The 18,539-nt window shown below is 51.7% G+C and overlaps 1 protein-coding gene across 1 annotated transcript; it reads left to right on the plus strand.

Moving 5' to 3' along the window:
* Positions 1-411: 411 nt before the first annotated feature.
* ZDHHC19 (zDHHC palmitoyltransferase 19) lies at positions 412-14,202 on the plus strand (the record flags this gene model as incomplete). Its single annotated transcript, XM_079766304.1, has 8 exons — positions 412-557; positions 1,078-1,199; positions 1,715-1,854; positions 2,679-2,851; positions 3,262-3,367; positions 13,458-13,543; positions 13,885-14,089; positions 14,164-14,202. The coding sequence occupies 8 exons, from the start codon at positions 412-414 to the stop codon at positions 14,200-14,202; spliced, it is 1,017 nt and encodes a 338-aa protein (XP_079622430.1).
* Positions 14,203-18,539: the final 4,337 nt, after the last annotated feature.

Consider the following 18,539-nt stretch of genomic DNA (forward strand, 5'->3'; position numbering starts at 1 on the left):
TTTATAATAAACAAAAAAAAAGGGGGAAAGGCAACAGAGTGAGCAACGAGCTCTGCTTCAATTAGGGCCAAAGCTAAAAGGGTGATAGAATCACCCACCTTCGCGCCAAATGTTTCTCTTCTCTCATGTTGTCTTGGAGCGAACCCTTCGCAGGGCAGGACCGCTCGGTCCCAGCACAAGCGGGAGTGGGTGGGCTTGCTGTTGGCAGTGACAGTCACAGGCTGTGGGCAGTTCTGCTGCAGAACCCTGGCCCCCATCCTCCCCAGCTTCTGTGATGTCACATTGGGACTTTTTCCCTTCCACCCTGAGCTGTGGCTTCCGAGGCCGCTGTGGCCATGGGGCGCCTGGAGCCAGCAGGGGAGGGGGAGCCTGGTGGCTCTGATCTCCCCTGGGGGCGCGGGAGGTCCAGCCATGCCACTCAGGAACGATGTCATTCCCCTGGTGAAGGAGCCCCGCCCCCCTCCGCAGGCCCCGCTTCCCTGGATCCTCCCGAGCCTGTTTGCTGCCTTCAATGTGGTGCTGCTGCTGGTTTTCAGTGGCCTCTTCTTTGCATTCCCGTGAGTCTACCGCACGGGCCAGGTTTCTTACACGAGAGAAGGGAAGTGACAGCACAGAGGCAGGGGAAGTGCAGAAGAGGGGCCAGGGGAGGGAGGACATTCTGGGCAGAGGGAAGCGAATGTGCAAAGGCACAGATGGAGAGGGTATTTGGTGTATGGGGGCTGCAGGTGGCTGGCAATCCTGGGGGACGTTTGGTAGAGCCTCTATGGATCTGTCAGAAGCCCGTATATTTGGAGCAGGCTGCAGGGGTCCTCAAACTTTTTAAACAGGGGGCCAGTTCACTGTCCCTCAGACCGCTGGAGGGCCGGACTATAGTTTAAAAAAGAAACAACTATGAACAAATTCCTATGCACACTGCACATATCTTATTTTGAAGTAAAAAAAAACAAAACGGCAAAAACACCCGCATGTGGCCCGAGGGCCGTGGTTTGAGGACGCCTGCTAAGGTCGGTGGTCCTGAGCGGTGAACTGGTCCCAGCAGGAGCTTCGGAGCAGGCCTGAGCCCTGCTCTGGTCTCAGTTGCAGGTGGCTGGCCCAGAACGGGGAGTGGGCCTTTCCCATCATCACCGGTCCCCTCTTTGTCCTCACCTTCTTCAGTCTCGTGTCACTCAACTTCTCAGACCCTGGCATCTTACATCAAGGTGAGGCCTGGGCCCCCTGGAGAAGGAGGTAGCCCCGCAAGGGCTCCTGTTTATAAGGGAGGATTCCTAAAGGGTTCCGCCCACCCTCCCGCTGTGGCCTCGGGGCCCCTTCACCCTAGGTCCTCCTTAGCTTGGGCCCCGCTCCTGGCACTTGGTTTCCCAAGGTGAGGAAAGACAGGTTTTCCAGTTGCCTTGGAGGGGTGGGCTGGGCCAGGCGGGCAGAGAAGCCAGCTCTTCCCACTCTCTCTCCCTCCTTCCCGCTGAACAAAAGCCTTAAAGCATCAGTCACGATTCCAAAGGCCCGAGTTCTTGCAGAATTCCTCTGGCGAACACCATCTTTCCCTTTGACTGCCAGCCTCTTCAAGTTTGCTCGGCTTGCTCAGCGGGGACTAGGGTCTCCCCTGCCCACTTCCTCCCCGCCGGTGCCGGAGCCCAGTGATACGGTGGGACTCCCCCACCAGCGGCAGGCTGATGGCCGAGCCGCCTGGCGCTGCCCAATCCTCCTCCCGTGCCAGGCTCCGGTGAGCAGGGCCCCACGGCGGTGCATGTGATCTGGGTGAACCGCAAGGCCTTCCGCCTGCAGTGGTGTCAGAAGTGCGGCTTCCACCGCCCGCCCCGGACCCACCACTGCCGCTTCTGCAACGTGTGTGTGGAGGTGAGCGCCCCCCTCGCGTGCCCACCCGCCAACCCCCTGCCCCCACCCGGCACCTGGTGCGGACCAGGAGGCTCACCCCTACAAGGGCCCGCGGCCGGCCGCAGTGAAACAACTTCGGGGGCTGCTAGAGGCTAAGGTGGCAGTAACTCCCAGCCAGGCTCGGTCACTCACGCAGTGCCCGCCTCTGTGCCGTGCCTGCCCTGGTCCCGAGAGGTGGCCCTTGCCTGCACAGGCGCTGCCACTCAGGGCCGCCCACAGCTGTGCTGGCCCGGGCAGGCCAGGAGAGGGAGGGTCGCCCAGCCTATGCCCCCCGCTCCTGCCCTGGGCTTGCTGACAGTAGATACCCAAGGCCCTCGGACTCACACTGGCTCAAACCCTGAGCTGAGGGTTGTCTGTCTCACTTGCCCCGCCCTCAGAGGTTTACAAATGTGCTGTCTTCTGTGGTCCTTCCAACCCTGGGAGGGGAGGGCTGGACCAGGCTCTTAGCCTCATCCCCTGGGCGGGAAAACACATGCCCTGAGACACTCTGTGTCCTGCCTGAAGTTGCCGGCAGGAGTTCCACCAAAGACCAGGCAGGCTTCGCTTCTCAAGGCCTCCTGGCAGGCCACGCGGTGGGCCACCGCGCCCTCACAGCGCCCTAACCACGGAAATGCCAGCGCTAAGGGCTCGGTGGCTCACTTGGGAACCGGGGAGGAGAAGGCAGTGCGTGGGGGCCAAGGGCAAGTGGCTTAGGGAGGGAAGGGAAGGCCTCAGATGTAGGGTCAGCTGGAGACTGGGCCCGAGATCGGGGACCTAGAGGCCGGCCCCTCCCCCGTCTCGCCCAGGATTTTGACCATCACTGCCAGTGGGTCAATAACTGCATCGGTCACCGCAACTTCCGCCTCTTTATGCTGCTCGTGCTGTCCCTGTGCCTCTACTCGGGCGCCGTGCTGGTCACCTGCCTGATCTTCTTGCTGCGCACGACCCAACAGACCCTTTACCTAGACAAGGTCATCGCGTATCCGCCTGCCTGCTGTGCCCGAGCGGGGAGCCGCAGGGAGCGCAGTGACAGCCGAAGGGGTCCTGGGGGCGGAGCAATGATGGGACGCGGGGGGCGGGGGGGGGGGGGGGCGTTTAGAGAGAGAAGCTGCTGGGAAGACCAATCTGGTACTAGGTGAGGGCGGGTGGGCCAGGGAGATGGGCGGGCTGAGGAACTGCCTAGCGGGGAGAATCCTGCAGGCTCACGGATGCGGGAAGCTAAAGGTGGCGCAGGGGTTCGGGCAGGTTTACGCGGCCGGAGCGCATGGAGCAGGTGGACAGGGTGGTTGTGGGCGGGACGGTTCGGGCGGAGGCGGGGGCGAGGGGCAGGGCCCGGGTGGGGGGGGGGGGGGGACGGGCCCGCAGCTCTGCTCCTTAGCTGGTGCGCAGCATCGTGGTGGCTGTCCCCGCCGCCTGCTTCCTGGTGCCGCTCTGCCTGCTGCTGCTGATCCAGGCCATGTCCGTGAGCGCGGCCGAGCGCTCCTGCGAGGGCCAGGTATGCGGGGCCCAGCGGGGCGCCGCTATGTGGGCCGTGGGGTGGTCACCTTGCCTCTCGGGCACCCCCGCACTTGCTTTCTCCACCGCCCCGGTCACTGAGGGCCTGACTTCCCTCGAGGATGCCTCGTTAGCCCTTACAGACCCAGCCTGAGCTCAAATCTCACCTCGGTAGTCACTCTCCCTCCTGCGTGCACCGCCTCGCCTCTAGCGCCTCCTGGGTGCTGGGCCGCGTGTGCATCATTTGGGCGGGAGGCGCACAGGGGAGTAAGGCTGTATCTTGCGCTTGTGTTGAAATCGGAACAACACCTGCCAGACACCTGTGAACACTGTGAGGGGCCTGCCCTAGAATGTGTAGCACAGACTCAGACGACCGCAGTGAGGGCAGGGGGCACCGCTTAGTGGTTTTGATGGGCAGAAGGCAGGGGAGAGCATTGCTGGCGAGGGGCCAGCTAGCAAAAAGGCAGGGGAGCCTGACGGTGGCCGGGATGAGGATAGGATGGGGAAGAAATGGTCTTTTATTTTATTTTATTATGTTTTTATTGATTTCAGAGAGAGAAAGGAGAAGGAGAGAGAGAAACATCAATGATGAGAGAGAATCATGGATGGGCTGCCTCCTGCACGTCAACCCCAGCATGTGCCTTGACCCCGAATTGAACCCCAACCTCCTGGTTTATAGGTCCACGCTCAACTACTGGGCCACAAAGGCAGGGCAAGAAATAGTCAATTGGAGCAGGAGAGGGCATAGAAGTCAAGCGGACTGCTTGGGGTTGGCCAGATTTAAAAGGCTCGGAAGGTCAGGGGGAGAATTTGGTCTTGGTGCAGTGGAATCCTGGGAGCCATGATAGGATTCTCTTTTTAAACATACAAACACCTGCAGTCCTCTAACCAACCCCCCATCACCAAGATTTAGAACATTTTTATCATCCCCCCCCCCCCCCCCCCCCACACACACACACAAATTCCCTCATGGCCTTTTTCATTCCGTTTTTCTCTTTGCCAGCCTGGCAACCACGGATCTGTTTTCTATCCCTATAGTTTTTTCTTTTCCAGAGTCCCATATAAATGGAAACAAAGCCTTTTGAGTCTGGCTTTTTTCACTTAGCACAATGCATTTGAGAGTCGTCTATGTTGTTATTCATATCAGTAATTTTTTCCTTTTTGTTGCTGTGTATTATTCCATCAGATGGATGTACCACAGCTTGTTTATCCATTCACCACCGCCAAATTGTCTTCCAAATGGCTGTTCCATTCTGCATTCCCAAAGCAGTGCATAAGTATTTCAGTTGTTCTGCATCCTCACTAACATTTAGCATTGTTGGATTTGTGTGTGTGTTTTCATTTTAGCTAGTCTAATAAATGTGTAGAAGTATCTTTTAATTTGTATTTTTATAATGACTAATGATGTTGGGCATCTTCTCATGTTCTTATTTGCCATATGAATGTGTTTGATTAAAAGTCTGTTACAATCTTTTGTCCATTAAAATATTAGATTGTTTTTGAAATATTGAGTTTTAAGAGTTCTTTATATAGTCTGGATTTAGATATTTTCTCCCAGTCTGTGGCTTGTCATCTCATTTTCTTTTTTATTTTTATTTTCTTAATAGTATTTTAAATTTTGATGAAGTACATGATCGGATGTTTTTTCATGGATTGTGCTTTTGATGTTGTAATTAAGAAATATTTGCTTAACCCCAAATCACAAGGTTTTAAAAAAATATGTTTTTTTTAGAAGTTTTAGAATTTATAATTAGGCCTACAATTCATTTTGGATTAAATTTTGTATGTGATACAAGGTAGGGTCAAGATTAATTTTTTTGCATATGGGTTTTTCCAGCACCATTTGTTGAAAAGACTATCTTGCTTCCATTGAGTTGCTTTTGCACCTTTGTCAAAATTCAGCTGGCATATAGGTGTGGGTGTACTTGAGGATCTCTATTCTTTTGCCAATATCACACTATTTTGACTAGTAGCTTTATATTAAGTTCTGGAATCACACATTGTGAGTTCTTCAACTTTGTTCTTTTTCAAAGTTCTTTTGGCCATTGGTTCCTTTGATTTTCCACATAATTCTTATTTTTCTGTATTTTTTATTGATTTCAGAGAGTTTTTAAAAAATATGTATTTTTTTTATTGATTTCAGAGAGGAAGGGAGAGAAAGAAAGAGATAGAAGCATCAATGATGAGAGAGAATCATTGATTGGCTGCCTCCTGCATACCCACCACTGAGGATCCAGCCATGACCTGCAACCCAGCATATGCCCTGACTGGGAATCGAACCATGAGCTCCTGGTTCATAGGTTGATGTTCAACCACTGAGCCACATCAGCTGAGCGGCCACATAATTTTTAGAATCTGCTTGTCAATTTCTACAAAAATGTTTGCTGAGATATTCATTTGGATTGTGTTGAACCTACAGGTCAATTTGGAAAATTGATATTGAGTTTTTGATTCATGAACATGGTGTACCTCCCCATTTATTTACATCTTCTTTGACTTCTTTCATTAGTGTTTTGCAGTTTTCCATGTATAGATTTTGCATATACTATGCTAGATTTTTTCCTGTTTTCTGTTTTTGTGCTTTTATAACTTTTTTTTTTTACTGTAAAATAAGTATATATTTTCAATAAATTAAAGATTGAATCAAGGTAGCATTCTAGAACTCAAAATACCACAGTTTAACAGATTACCTGGTGAAATTCTACAATAATTACTGTTGATGTTTTCATTGCAATTCCATCAGGTTAGTTACATCTTTACTCTGTTGATATTCCTATTCAAGTTTGTGCTATTTTCTGTATTTACTTGTGTTCTTCAACATCTTTCAATAATCCTATCTAATAAAAGAGTAATATGCAAATTGACCATTACTCCAACACACAAGATGGCCGCCCCCATGTGGACACAAGATGGCCACCACAAGATGGCGGGCAGTGGAGGGCAGTTGTGGGTGATCAGGCCAACAGGGGAGGGCAGTTGGGAGGGACCAGGACTTCAAGGGAGGGCAGTTGGGGGCAACCAAGCCTGCAGGGGAGGACAGTTGGGAGGGACCCAGGCCTGCGGGGAGGGCAGTTGGGGAGTACCAGGCCTGCAGGGGAGAGCAGTTGGGGGTGACCAGGCCTGAAGGGGAGGGCAGTTGGGGGCAACCAGGCCAGCAGGGGAACAGTTAGACGTTGATCAGGCTGGCAGGGGAGTGGTTAGGGGGTGATCAGGCTGGCAGGCAGAAGCAGTTAGGGGCAATCAGGCAGGTAGACAGGCGAGCGATTGGGAGCCAACAGTCCTGGATTGTGAGAGGGATGTCCCAGATTAAAGAGGGTGCAGGCTGGACTGAGGGACACTCCCCCCGCCCCCTCGTGCATGAATTTCGTGCACTGGGCCTCTACTTTTATACATAACAGGCTTGCATATCTTTTGTTAAATATTTTTCTAGCTACTTTAAATGCTTTTTACAAAGTTTTACTTTCTATTAGCTAGATGCAATTGTTAATCTTTTTTATATTTTTATTGATTTTAGAGAGGAAGGGAGAAGAAGGGAGAGATAGAAACATCAATTATGAGAGAGAATCATTGATTAGCTGCCTCCTGCACACTCCGCACTGGGGATTGAGCCCGAAACCCGGGCGTGTGCCCTTGACTGTACTTGAACCTGGGACCCTTCAGTCCACAGGCAGATGCTCTATCCACTGAGCCAAACCGGCAAGGACACAATTGTTAATCTTAAATGAGATTAAATTTTTACTTTTGCATCTAACAACCTTACAGAATTTTCTTTTTTTCCCTTTTTAAATTAAATTTATTGGGGTGACATTAGTTAATATGATCATATAGGTTTCAGGTGTGGGTTTCCATGTTACAAGATCTGTGTATTGTACTGTGTGCCCACCACCCAAAGTCAAATATCCCATCAACATATATTAGGATCCCTTTCACCTCCCACCCTCTTCTCTCTGGCAATCACCACACTGCTGTTTATATTCATGAGTTGCAGTTTTATATCCCATATATGAGTGAAATCATATGGTTCTTAGCTTTTTCTGATTGACTTATTTCACATGGTATAATATTCTCAAAATCTATCCATGTTGTTGTAAGTGGCAGTATTTCATCCTTTCTTACGGCTGAATAATATTCCACTATGTATATGTACCACATCTTTTTTATCCAGTCCTCTATCATAGGACACTTTGGTTATTTCCATGTCTTGGCCACCATGAATAATGCTGCAATGAACATAGGGGTGCATATATATTTGCGAATACATGGTTTCTAGTTTTTTGGGTATATACCCAGGAGAGGGATTGCTGGGTCGAATGATAGTTCTATTCTTAATTTTTTGAGGAATCACCAGATTGCTTTACATAGTGGTTGTACCAGCCTACATTCCCACCAGCAGTGAATGAGGTTCCCTTTTCTATCAACGTCTCCCAACGCTTGCTATTGCTTGTCTTGTTGAGAATGGCCACTCTAACAGGTGTGAGGTGGTAGCTCATTGGAGTTTTGATTTGCCTTTCCTTAATTGCAAGTAAGGTTGACATCTTTTCATATATCTATTGGCTGTTGGTATGTCTTCTTGGGAGAGGTGTATTTTCAGGGCTTCTGCCCACTTTTTGATTGGGTTGTTTGGTGTTGAGTTTAATGAGTTCTTTATATATTTTAGAAATTAAACCTTTGTCAGAGCTACTGTTTGCAAATATCATCTCCCATCTGGTTGGCTGCCTCTTCGTTTTGTTGTCAGTTTCTTTTGCTGTGCAGAAGCTTTTCAGTTTGATATATATAGTCCCATTCATTTATTTTTGCTTTTACTTCCCTTGCCTTTGGGGTCAAGCTCATAAAATGTTCTCTACGACCAAGGTGCATACGTTTGGTACCTATATTTTCTTCTATGTAACTTATTGTTTCGGATCTTATACTTAAGTCTTTGATTCATTTTGAATTAATTTTTAAAAAATATATTTTATTGATTTTTTTACAGAGAGGAAGGGAGAAGGATAGAGAATTAGAAACATTGATGAGAGAAAAACATCAATCAGCTGTCTCCTGCACACCTCCTACTGGGGATGTGCCCGCAACCAAGGTACATGCCCTTGACCGGAATCGAACCTGGGACCTTTCAGTCCGCAGGCCGATGCTCTATCCACTGAACCAAACAGGTTAGGGCGTTGAATTAACTTTTGTATGTGTGACAAACTGTAATCCAGTTTCATTCTTTTGCATGTGGCTTTCCAGTTTCCCCAGTTCCATTTATTGAAAAGACTGTATTTACTCCATTGTGTGTTTCTGGCTCCATTGTCAAAAATTATCTGTCCATATACATGTGGTTTTATAGCTGGGCTCTCTATTCTTTCCCACTGATCTGTGAGTCTGTTTCTCTGCCAATACCATGATGTTTTGATGATCATTGCTCTGTAGTATAATTTAAAGTCAGGTAGCATGATACCTCCAGCTTTGTTTTTTGTTTTTGTTTTATCCTCAGAATTTCTTTGGCTATCATTTTTTTTTTTTTTTTGGTGTGGTTCCATACAAATCTGATGATTTCTCATTCTATTTCTTTAAAAAATGACATTGGGGTTTTGATGGGGATTGCTCTTAATCTCCTAATTGCATGCTTCACTTCCAGGAATTCTGATTGGTTCTTTTTTAAAGTTTCAACCTCTTTGGTAAAGTACTTGTTTTCTTTTCTGAGTGCATTGACTTGCCTGTCTATATTTTCTTGCATCTTGTTGAGTATTTTCAGAACTACAATCTTGAAATCTGTTATTTATCACATATTTCTATGTGTACCAGCTTGGTTTCTGGGGATTTTTCATTTTCTTTCTGATCATCTTTGCTCTTCTCCTTTGTCTAGGCATGTTTATCTGTCTATATTAATGGTGTTATATAGCAGCTTCCTCTGAAGAGGTCTTTCTACTATTTTCCAGTAGATGGTGCTGAACTGCAAGATTTTTTTGCCTCTGTGATTTCTCAGACTTGACCTCCCTGGCTTCCCTAAAACAGTACAGCTGCACTTCTTGGGGGTGGGGTTTGTTTTAGCCTCATTATAATGGCAACCCCTGACCTCCATGGGGTCCCACTCCAAGCACCCCACCTGGGATCAATCACAGAGGGAAACAGTGGTTCTACTGTAATAACTCTTGGTTTACAGACAGTATGCTCCTTGGGCTACTGGAGGTGAGTTTTGGGAGTCCAAGTGGTGGCATGGCTCTGTGGTTCCATTTCTTGCCTGAAACACCACCGCCCAGCCCAGTAGCGGAGAGCCACGTGGTAGAACCCTGTGCTCTGTCAGATGTCTACTGGCTCAGTCACTGTTAGTTCCACTTGCCCTGTTGGACAGCCCCTCCCCCCGCAACTCTGTTCCTCCTGGCTGAAGGAAGTGCCTGCTACCACTGGCTTCCTCCACTCTCCAGGCCATGCCATGAGCTCCTGGCTACAGAGCTGCACCTGTGGGCCATCTACACTTTCCTCGCTTCTTGTCTTCCCATTTATGTCTTCCTGGTTGCCCACCTTTAGATGTTTCAATGTGCAGTTCTCTCAGGCATGCTTTTGTATTGAGTAGGGAATTCTTTGTTGAATTAGAGTTGATTAACTTGTTGAAATTTCAGGGGTAAAGGCCAAGGGGATCTCTCATGCCACCATTCCTCTGATCTGCTTTTATAACTTAAATTTTTTTTTTTCATTTCTATTTGTTTACTATTACAGTCACGCATCACTCAACTATAAGAAATGCATCATAGGCAATGTTGTTGTTGTACAAACATCATAGAGTGTACTTACACAAACCTAGGTGGTATAGCCCACTACACGCCTAGGACATATGGTATATATAGCTTATCACTCCTAGGCACAGCATGTTACTGCACTGAATAGTGTAGATAGTTGTAATGTGTTGCACTATGATGTTACAATGGCTATAACCTCACTAGGTGGTAGGAATTTTTCAGCTCCATTATAATCTAGGTGGGACCACCGTTGTATATGCAGTCTGCCATTGACCAATGTAGTTAGGTGGTGCATGGCCATATGGTCATTATGTGGTGCAGGACAGTGGATTTTTGTATGTTGGTCTTGAATCTTATAATTTTGCTAGACTCTCTTATTAGTTCTAATGGCTTTTTTTGTTGATTCTACATAGAGAAAACCATGTTATCTGTAAATAAGGACAGTTTTATTTCTTCCTTTCCAACATTATGGCTTTATTTCTTTCTCTGCACTGCCTTGAACTTCCAGGACAGTGTGGAGGAGGAACGGTAAAAGTGAACATTCTTGCCATGGGATTCCTTCGAACAATGACTTCTAAAGACTGTTTTAGGAAGAGTGTAGTGTGCCACTTTAAAGAGGGAGGAGCTAGAGTTATTGAGACAGCTGAAAAGACAGAGGAACCCTCTTTGCCCACCACTTCCCATCCTTCCAGTCGCCACTCAATCATTCCACTCCACCCACATTTGGTTCCCAGCCCACCTGTCACTCTTCTGCTCAGCCCTTCCTCATTAACCCCATGTAGTCTACCTGTTTTCTCTCTCAAGCTTCAGTCCATCATTTCAGCCTCTTTTTGGGCAGCATTCTCCCGTCCTACATCCTGTGGCTCGCCCTTCCTCCACTGCTCAGAATGCCCCCCCCCCCAACCCCCAATCCAGGATCTTCAGCCTAAGAAACCTAAATGTAGTTTGTACTCTGTGATTCACCTGGCCATATGGTCATTATGGCCTGGTGACTCTTTCCCATTACCTGCAGGCCCCATTTCAGGTACCTCCATCCTGTGACACACCTTGCTCGGTGCTTAATAGCAAGGGCTCTGGAGCCAGAGTACATAAACTCAAACCACAGCTCTCTAACATACCAGCAGGAAGATCTTGGGTATATTACTTAGCCACCTGGTGCCTCATGGGTTAATATGCATAAGACACAGAACTGTGGCTGGTACAGGTAAGTGCTGTATACACTGTTATCATTGTTACCACTCCTTCCCATCATCATTTACACATGTTCAGTCTCTCTAATCTTAAAAAGCAAAGCAAAACCCTCCCTTATCATCACAGGCGTTCACTCCACCTGTTGTACTCTCCCCTCCAGCTCAGCCATATTTCCTGAAAGAGTTGTCGGTGCTCATTAGTGCCATTTTTCGTCGTCCTTGGCCCAGCCTCTTTCCTCAACATCACACTGATGCTGCACTCTCCAAGTGGCCAGAGCTGGCAGGCAGCCCTCAGACTAAATCTTTCAGATCGCACACAGCAGCGCCTGAAACTGAACACACCTGCAGTGGCCCTTCCTCAGCCTCTCTGGCCCAGCTGCCGTTCTGCCTGCGCCTTGCAGTCTTGGCTTGTGCCTGCTCTTCCACCAGCACAGTGCTTGGAACATTGTTGAGGCCCCAAAATATTTATGAGTAAATGAGTGAACCTACAAGCAAAGGAATCAGCAATGCTTTGGAAGAGAAAGAGAGAGAGAGGGAAAGGCCTGATGCCCCCCTGGGGGAGGGGGAGAGAGCCCAGGCAGCAGGGAGTTGGGCAGGAAATGGGGTGAGGAGACAACTACTTGGTGTGGTCCTGTGGACTGTAAGGGCATTTGAAACATGGGTTGGGGCAGGAGACCCAGGTCTGGAGCCAGTGAGAGAGGACAGTTTGAAAACTTCAGAGCTGTTGCATTCCATTCACGTCTCAGAGGGTCCTATGTGGGGAGAGAGAGGAAGGTGATCTGCTTTATTAATCAGTTATGAATTTATTAAATAATTATCATTCCTTTAAGCATTGAACCATAGACATTTTCCTACAGTCCATATACATCTAATAAATCAACATTTATCTACACTAATAAAAGAGTAAGATGCAAATTGACTGTACCTTCACAACACCCACCAGCCAATCAGGAGTGAGTATGCAAATTAACCCAACAAAGATGGCAGGTTAATTTGCATACCAGGCACTGAGTGGCTGGGGGCAGGACATTTGCTTCTTGGCCATGGCGATGACACAAGCTTCCACACCACCCCAGCCACTCCGGGCTTCTGGGCAGCGTGAGAAGGCAGAAAGGTGGCTCTGGGCGGGAGCGAAGGTGGTGCCGGCAGCCAGGGGAAGGAAGGCCCATTCTTGCACTAATCTTCATGCATCGGGCCTCTAGTTTCTCTATAATTCTGATTGTAACTTGATCAAGCTCTTTGAGCCATTTAATTAAAACTGTGAATAGAATGCCAATCTCCCTCCAATGCTTTAAGCATCTTTAAGAGGCAGAACTCAAAGTATCTCAGTGGTTAGTGCTGCTCTTTGGAGCCGTCTTGGCTTTTCCTACCCCAGGCGTCAGCTTCCCTGAATGCAATCCTGGTTCCTTTGGGTGGAGAAGACTGTTGAAGATCAAAGTTTTAGTAACAGGGACAGGGGGTATAGGGGAGCTGGTGTGGGCAGAGCTTTGGTTATGACAAACATTTTGTAGCTAAGGCTCTTGAAGTCTGAGTGAGACTTGGCTTATGCTGGGGAGTAAGATGGGGCTCAGGAAGGCCCAAGGCTCATGGATGGAGGGAGGGACAAGGGAGGAAGAGAACCTGGTCAAGAGTGCGCAGGGGCGGACTTGATCTTTTCTGCGTTGGGTGCTCAGGACCTTCAGCCCAGGCTTCCCAGGGCCGTGTGATTTTGGTTAGGGAAATAGGATAGGGCTCCATACAACCGCCCGTCCAGACGTTTAGAAAAAAACGAGAGGTGAGAAAGTAGAGAAGTGGGGGATCAGGATGGGTGTATGTGGAACTGTCTTTGGAGCAGTTTGTCAGCCAATGGAAGATTTGAATGTCTACCTGGAAGGACATAGTAGGAGAATATGTGTGGCCAAAGGAGACAGAGGTGGGGAGGATGCTGCCAAAGGGGGTACAAGGTGATGGGAAGGATCCCTGAGAAGGCAGGCGAGGTGGGTGCAGGGCCAGGGTCGCCTGGAGAGAGCGACTCAGGAATTGGGTAGGGGAGGCCTCAGCTCACTCTTGGGCCTCTCTGCCCTCTGAGTTTGCAGCAGCCCCGGGCTGGGCTGGGCTGACGGGCTCAGGGAGGGAGGGCCAGTGGGGGCGGTCTGCCCAGTCCTGCTGGCTCTGAGCTCCTCTTCCCCTCTACACCCCTCTCCAGTGCCGCTACCTGTGGGGATACAACCCCTTTGACCAGGGCTGCGCCAGCAACTGGTATTTAGCAATTTGTGCACCGCTGGGACCCAAGTAAGTTGGCAAACCAGAGGTCCAAGCGGTGGCCCATGGGGCCGGCGGGGTGGGGGAAGCTCGGTCATCTCTCCTGGCCCCTTAGCACAGCTCCCGGACCCTCACGCTCACTGTTCTCTGGGGTTTCCTTCAGGGCACTGTGGGAGCCCCGGGAGCCTCCCTACTCCTTGCATTCTTGTCCTAAGAAATGGAGTAGAGGGATACTCCATTGGAGTAGACGGATAAGACCGGCCCCAGCTCCCTGCAGGGCCTCGCCCTGGGCTATGGGTTCCCTAAGCTGAGGAGGCATGGGGACCAGGCCAGGGGGGCCACCACCCTCCATCGGGCTTATTGCTCCCCAGGTACATGGCCAAAGCTGTCTGGCTGCAGAGAGTGGTGGAGCCGGACTGGGTGCTCATGCAGAACCTGCATTGCCCAATGTGCCCCTCTGCACTCAACCCCTCGGCCGTCCCTGGGCCTGCGTCTGGCCCCCAGCCCCAGCCTCTGGCTCTCCACAGACCAGGAAACGCTCCCCCAGGGAGTGGGGAGGCTGCGGCCCTCCAGGAGGTGAGTAGTGTGTGCGTGCTGGGAGAGGGGTGCCTTCGGATTGTACAGCCCCCCATGTTGGGCTGGCTCTGCAGCTAGAGCACTCAGAGCTCAAGGGGGGGTTTACAGCCTGAGGGGTGCTAGAGGCGGAGCCACAGCCCCCTCCTCCCCCCCCCCCCCCCCCGTAACACCAGGGGTTCCTGGAGACACAGAGCCCACCCCACTCACTTGCTGGTTAGTCTTGGGCAGTCACTCACCCTTCCTGAGCCTCAGTTTCCTCAGCTGTAATGAGGACTGAAACTAGCCCAGTGGCTTGTAATTTAGGGGGTCCGTTTCCTTTATTTAAAGTCATTGTTTTTCTCTGAAGTCCAATATGTGAAACATATGGAGGGAAGTCCTAGGAATGAATTGGGGGTGCCGGGACATTCTAGGATGCCAGCTCACTCCCTTTGCTCTGCCTGGGGGGTGGGGGTGGGGGCGGCTGGACAGTTTCTTGCTCCCCAGCAGGTGGGCCCTGAGCTGTGGGGCAGGGGCTTGGGAAGACCCCCCACCCCCACTCTGTTTAGCTCCCCGCAGGCCCTGTGCTGCCCCGGCCGCGGGAGGCCCCCAGATGAGGCTTGTCCCCTTCTCACCCAGCGATGCCAGGAGTCCCTGCACCCAAACCTCCCCTCCTGAGCCCCGCCCTTGGTGGGAATTCCAAGACCGCCTCCACTCCCCCAAAGTCCATTAAACACCCTTCTCCTGCTGTACCATTGCTCTGCTGTGTGTGTCTGTCCTGGGTGTGAGGGACTGGGGCAAAGACCCCGGGAGGGAGGGAGGGAGGTCCAACACGAGTTGGCTCTGTGACCTTGGGCAGGACACTCGGATTTCTCATTCTTAAGATGGGGCGACCGTAAAGCCACAGCAGCTGTCCTGGCCGCCTCCCGGAGAGGGCTGCCAGGGATGTCAGCCTCGGCGAGATCCGGCCCCGCCCTGCCACACCGCCGTCTGGCTGCAGGGGGCGCCCGCTGCCTGGGAATTGGTCAAGCCTGGCCTGGTCCAACCCCAGGCTTTGGAGCCACCTGGGTGGGTTGGGGCAGGCCCTCCGTCTGGGAGTGGGCCCTCCCCGATGCCTCATCCCTGGAGGTGGAGAGTGGGGTCTTCTCCTCCATAGTCCAGCCCTGCTGCTTTCCTGCTGGTTAGTCAGGTCCTGTTCCTGGGGAGGGCCCCGGGCCCTGTGAGTCTGCCGGCCCCTTGAGGGGGTGGTGTATGCGGGAATGTACAGGAAACTGCGGCTCCCCTTGGACATAATGGCACCTTCCTGAAAGGTGGTCAGGGGCTGGAGTGAGTGAGAGGTGGGTTCGTGCACAACAGGTGGCACACAGTAGGCACACAATGAGCGCAGCAGTATGGTGATCGTTATTTTCTCCACCACACGGCTAACAACACCCCGAGTTTCTCCAAAGACCACCTTCTCAGAATTACCTGGGCCCCAGGCCGCCGACCCAGAATTATGGGGTGTGGGGTCGGGGGGGGGGGGGGAGGGCGAGAATTTGAATCGGAATTTTTAGCAAGTGCCCATGTGATCCTGCCATCCCGAAGTCTCAGAACTGCTGCCTTAGGAGGAGAGGATGTGTGCAGCCACACAGCTTCCCTCGGAGCCCGGTGACATCGGGGTGTGGTGACGGTGAGCGGTCCGGCGAGCACCACAGGGGCCTGTGGAGGTGGTGGTGCCTGTGTGCGCCTGCACAGGCCTGTGTGGTGGGGGCAGGAGCTCATTCTCCAGGGGACCTGCAGTGCAGGACGCGCTCCAGTGCTCACAGGCGGAGCTCCCGAGAGGCGGCCTTTCCCTCCTCCTCCCGACTCCGCCTGGGGCACCCAGGGCCCTGCCCTGTCCAGTCCCAGCCTCACCAGCCACTCTGGCTCTGGCTCTGGCTCTGCAGGCTCCTGGCCAGCCTTGTGCAACCCCAGCCACGCCAGCTGTTTCTCATCCCCTTTGCCCTGGTCCCAGTGTCTCCCCAAACCCCAAGCCCCCTTGGGGTTCATGCTTTTTCTCAGCTCTCATCTCTGCTTAACTCGGCATTGCCCCTGGGTTCTGGGGAGGGGCGCAGAGCACTGCTCCCCGGCAAACAAAAGGGCAGTCTGGTTTGAGCCTCGCTGTAAATAGCGTAGGTGGCCACAGGTAAAATGCCGGAGCCCGCATTTACAAGTGAAGCTGGAGCAGCCTCAGGTGGCCTGGGAAGCCAGCTGCCTGTGGTCACGTGACCAAGGAAGGAAGGTAGGAGGCCTTTTCGGCCCCTGAGCCTAGGTGTGCATGTGAAACACGGATCTGTGTGAGTCTCTTGTCTGTGTTCGGGGGCACAGCTCAGGCCAGGCTGGTGAAATGGGGCACCCACAGAGCTCTCAGGCCCAATCCCCAACGAGAGTCCTTGGGGTGGCCTGGGCCTGGTCCAACGTGGAAGAGATCCAGGAACCTGGGCCACGGCCTGGATGGGGAGGTATTCATGGAACTGGCTGGTTCGGGAGTGGCATCTACCTGGAGTCCAGCTGTGCAGGGGGCTGAGAAGGCCAGGCCCCAGGGTCTGGGCAGGCCTAGTCCTGCCCTGCTCACCCCCTCACTGTCCTGACTGGTTCAGAGGTGGGTGGCTGGTCATCAGGACGTCACTTACCGGTGTTAAAAAACAGAATTCAACTGAGTAATCTTGAAGATCTAATTGACTTTTTTATTTTTACTTTAAAGGTTTTTAAAATTGATTTTTAGAGAAAGAGAAGGAAGGGAGAGACGGAGGGAAGAAGGGAGAGGGAGAGAGAGAGAGGGAAGGAGAGAGGAAGGGAAAGAGAGAGATCAAAAATAAGGACATCGATCAGCTGCCTCCTGTAAGCCCCCTGCCAGGAATACAGCCGGAAAGCAGCCATGTGCTCTCACCGGGAATTGAACCAGCAACCATTTTGTGCCCAGGACAATGCCCAGCCAACTGAGCCACACTGGCCAGGGCCTAATTGGCTTGATTACATGATTCATGAATTGCGCAGCATCCCATCCAGCATCTAGAAGGGTGCTCTGAGGGGTGGTATAAAAAGGAAGGTTTTTATAGGAAGAAGAGTGGGGCAAGGGAGCTATGAGCAAAAGAAAACAAAGATTATTTTGGGGCCTGAATGTCTTTTTGGGGGAAGAGAACAGGAGGGTTCTGTCATTCAGATTGCCTTTTCTTTCCATGGGGATGGAGAGGCCTACCTGACAGACTGTATTATATTGGTGCTTGACAAGAAAATCCCAGACTGGGTTAGATTACTTTTCTGGGAGAGGTTGACCTGCAGTTAGATCAGGTATTAAATCTACGTTTGGCACGAGTGATGCCGTTTTGAGCCTGTGGTTTTCCCTCCAATACCAGGTCCCTGCCTCCAGCTACATAGGGGTTCTCCCCGTCTCAGGCAAGGCCTTCCAAGTGCTAAGCTAGGGTGAATCATCTCCTTGACAGCCAGAGCACAGATGGAACTTTCCTCAGAGTCTCAAAGGAGGCCTTGACCCCTCCTGCTGTGGGATGAGGATCCTGGGTCTCTGTAGTCCCCACCAGCCTCAGATTTCTAGGATTTCGGCTTCTTTAGGGGTAAGTGGGACCTAACCCACCTCTCTTTTTGATCCCCCACCCCCTTTCTGTTATGCATGGGGGCCCCTCAGACAGTCTTTCCTGCCAGGCGGGAGGCTTCAGATGAGCTGCACCCACCTTCCTTTCCTCCTCCCTCCCCATTTCTGTTGAACTTGCCCTGGATTCTCAGACACACCTCTTGAAGTCCCGCTGATAAAAGGAGGGGTGTTGTCAGGGTCCATGGTTGGAATCTACTCTCCACACATCGTGAAGCCATGCTGTCCCTGCCTTCCCTGGGGCTGCAGCCAAGGAGTGACCCCTACCCTACCCTGGGATGGGTAACCCGGCAGCAGCCACCCCCTCATCACCTCTAGAGCCTTCCTCATGGGCCTTCTAGAAGGTCAGGGCATGTGGGCTGGGAAGAGCACTGAGCTGGGAGTCAGGTATCACTCAGCTCTGCCACCAGCTAGTGCTGTAGGCCCACGTCTCTTCCTTCCACCTGGCCAGGTTCGTTGTCTATGCACACGATGACCATGGCTACCTCCCAGGTGGTCACAGGGACCCGGGGGTCCCTCCACTCCCCACGTGACAGATGGGAACTGGACGGGGAAGGGACTGCTTAGGATGACATGGTCTCCGAGGTAGGGGGCACTCTCCGTTTCCCAGGCCTCCTCCCGTTCCTGCCCAGGGGACCGCCGCAGAGGAGGAAGGACTACGGCAGTGACCACGGGTCCCTGCCTTCCAGCCCCCAGGCCTCAGAGCAGGCCCTGCATTTCAGCACAGGCTTGGGAAGCTGATAAGAAGTCCGGGCTTAACTCTGCCTCCAGCCCTGTGCTGGGAGTGATAAGGACGCCCTGCTGCCTCCCGCTCAGCCCTGCCCTGCCCGCCTCACCCAAGGGGCCCTG

This window comes from Cnephaeus nilssonii (genome assembly GCF_951640355.1).
Source record: "Cnephaeus nilssonii genome assembly, chromosome: 3".
Taxonomy (NCBI): Eukaryota; Metazoa; Chordata; class Mammalia; order Chiroptera; family Vespertilionidae; genus Cnephaeus; species Cnephaeus nilssonii.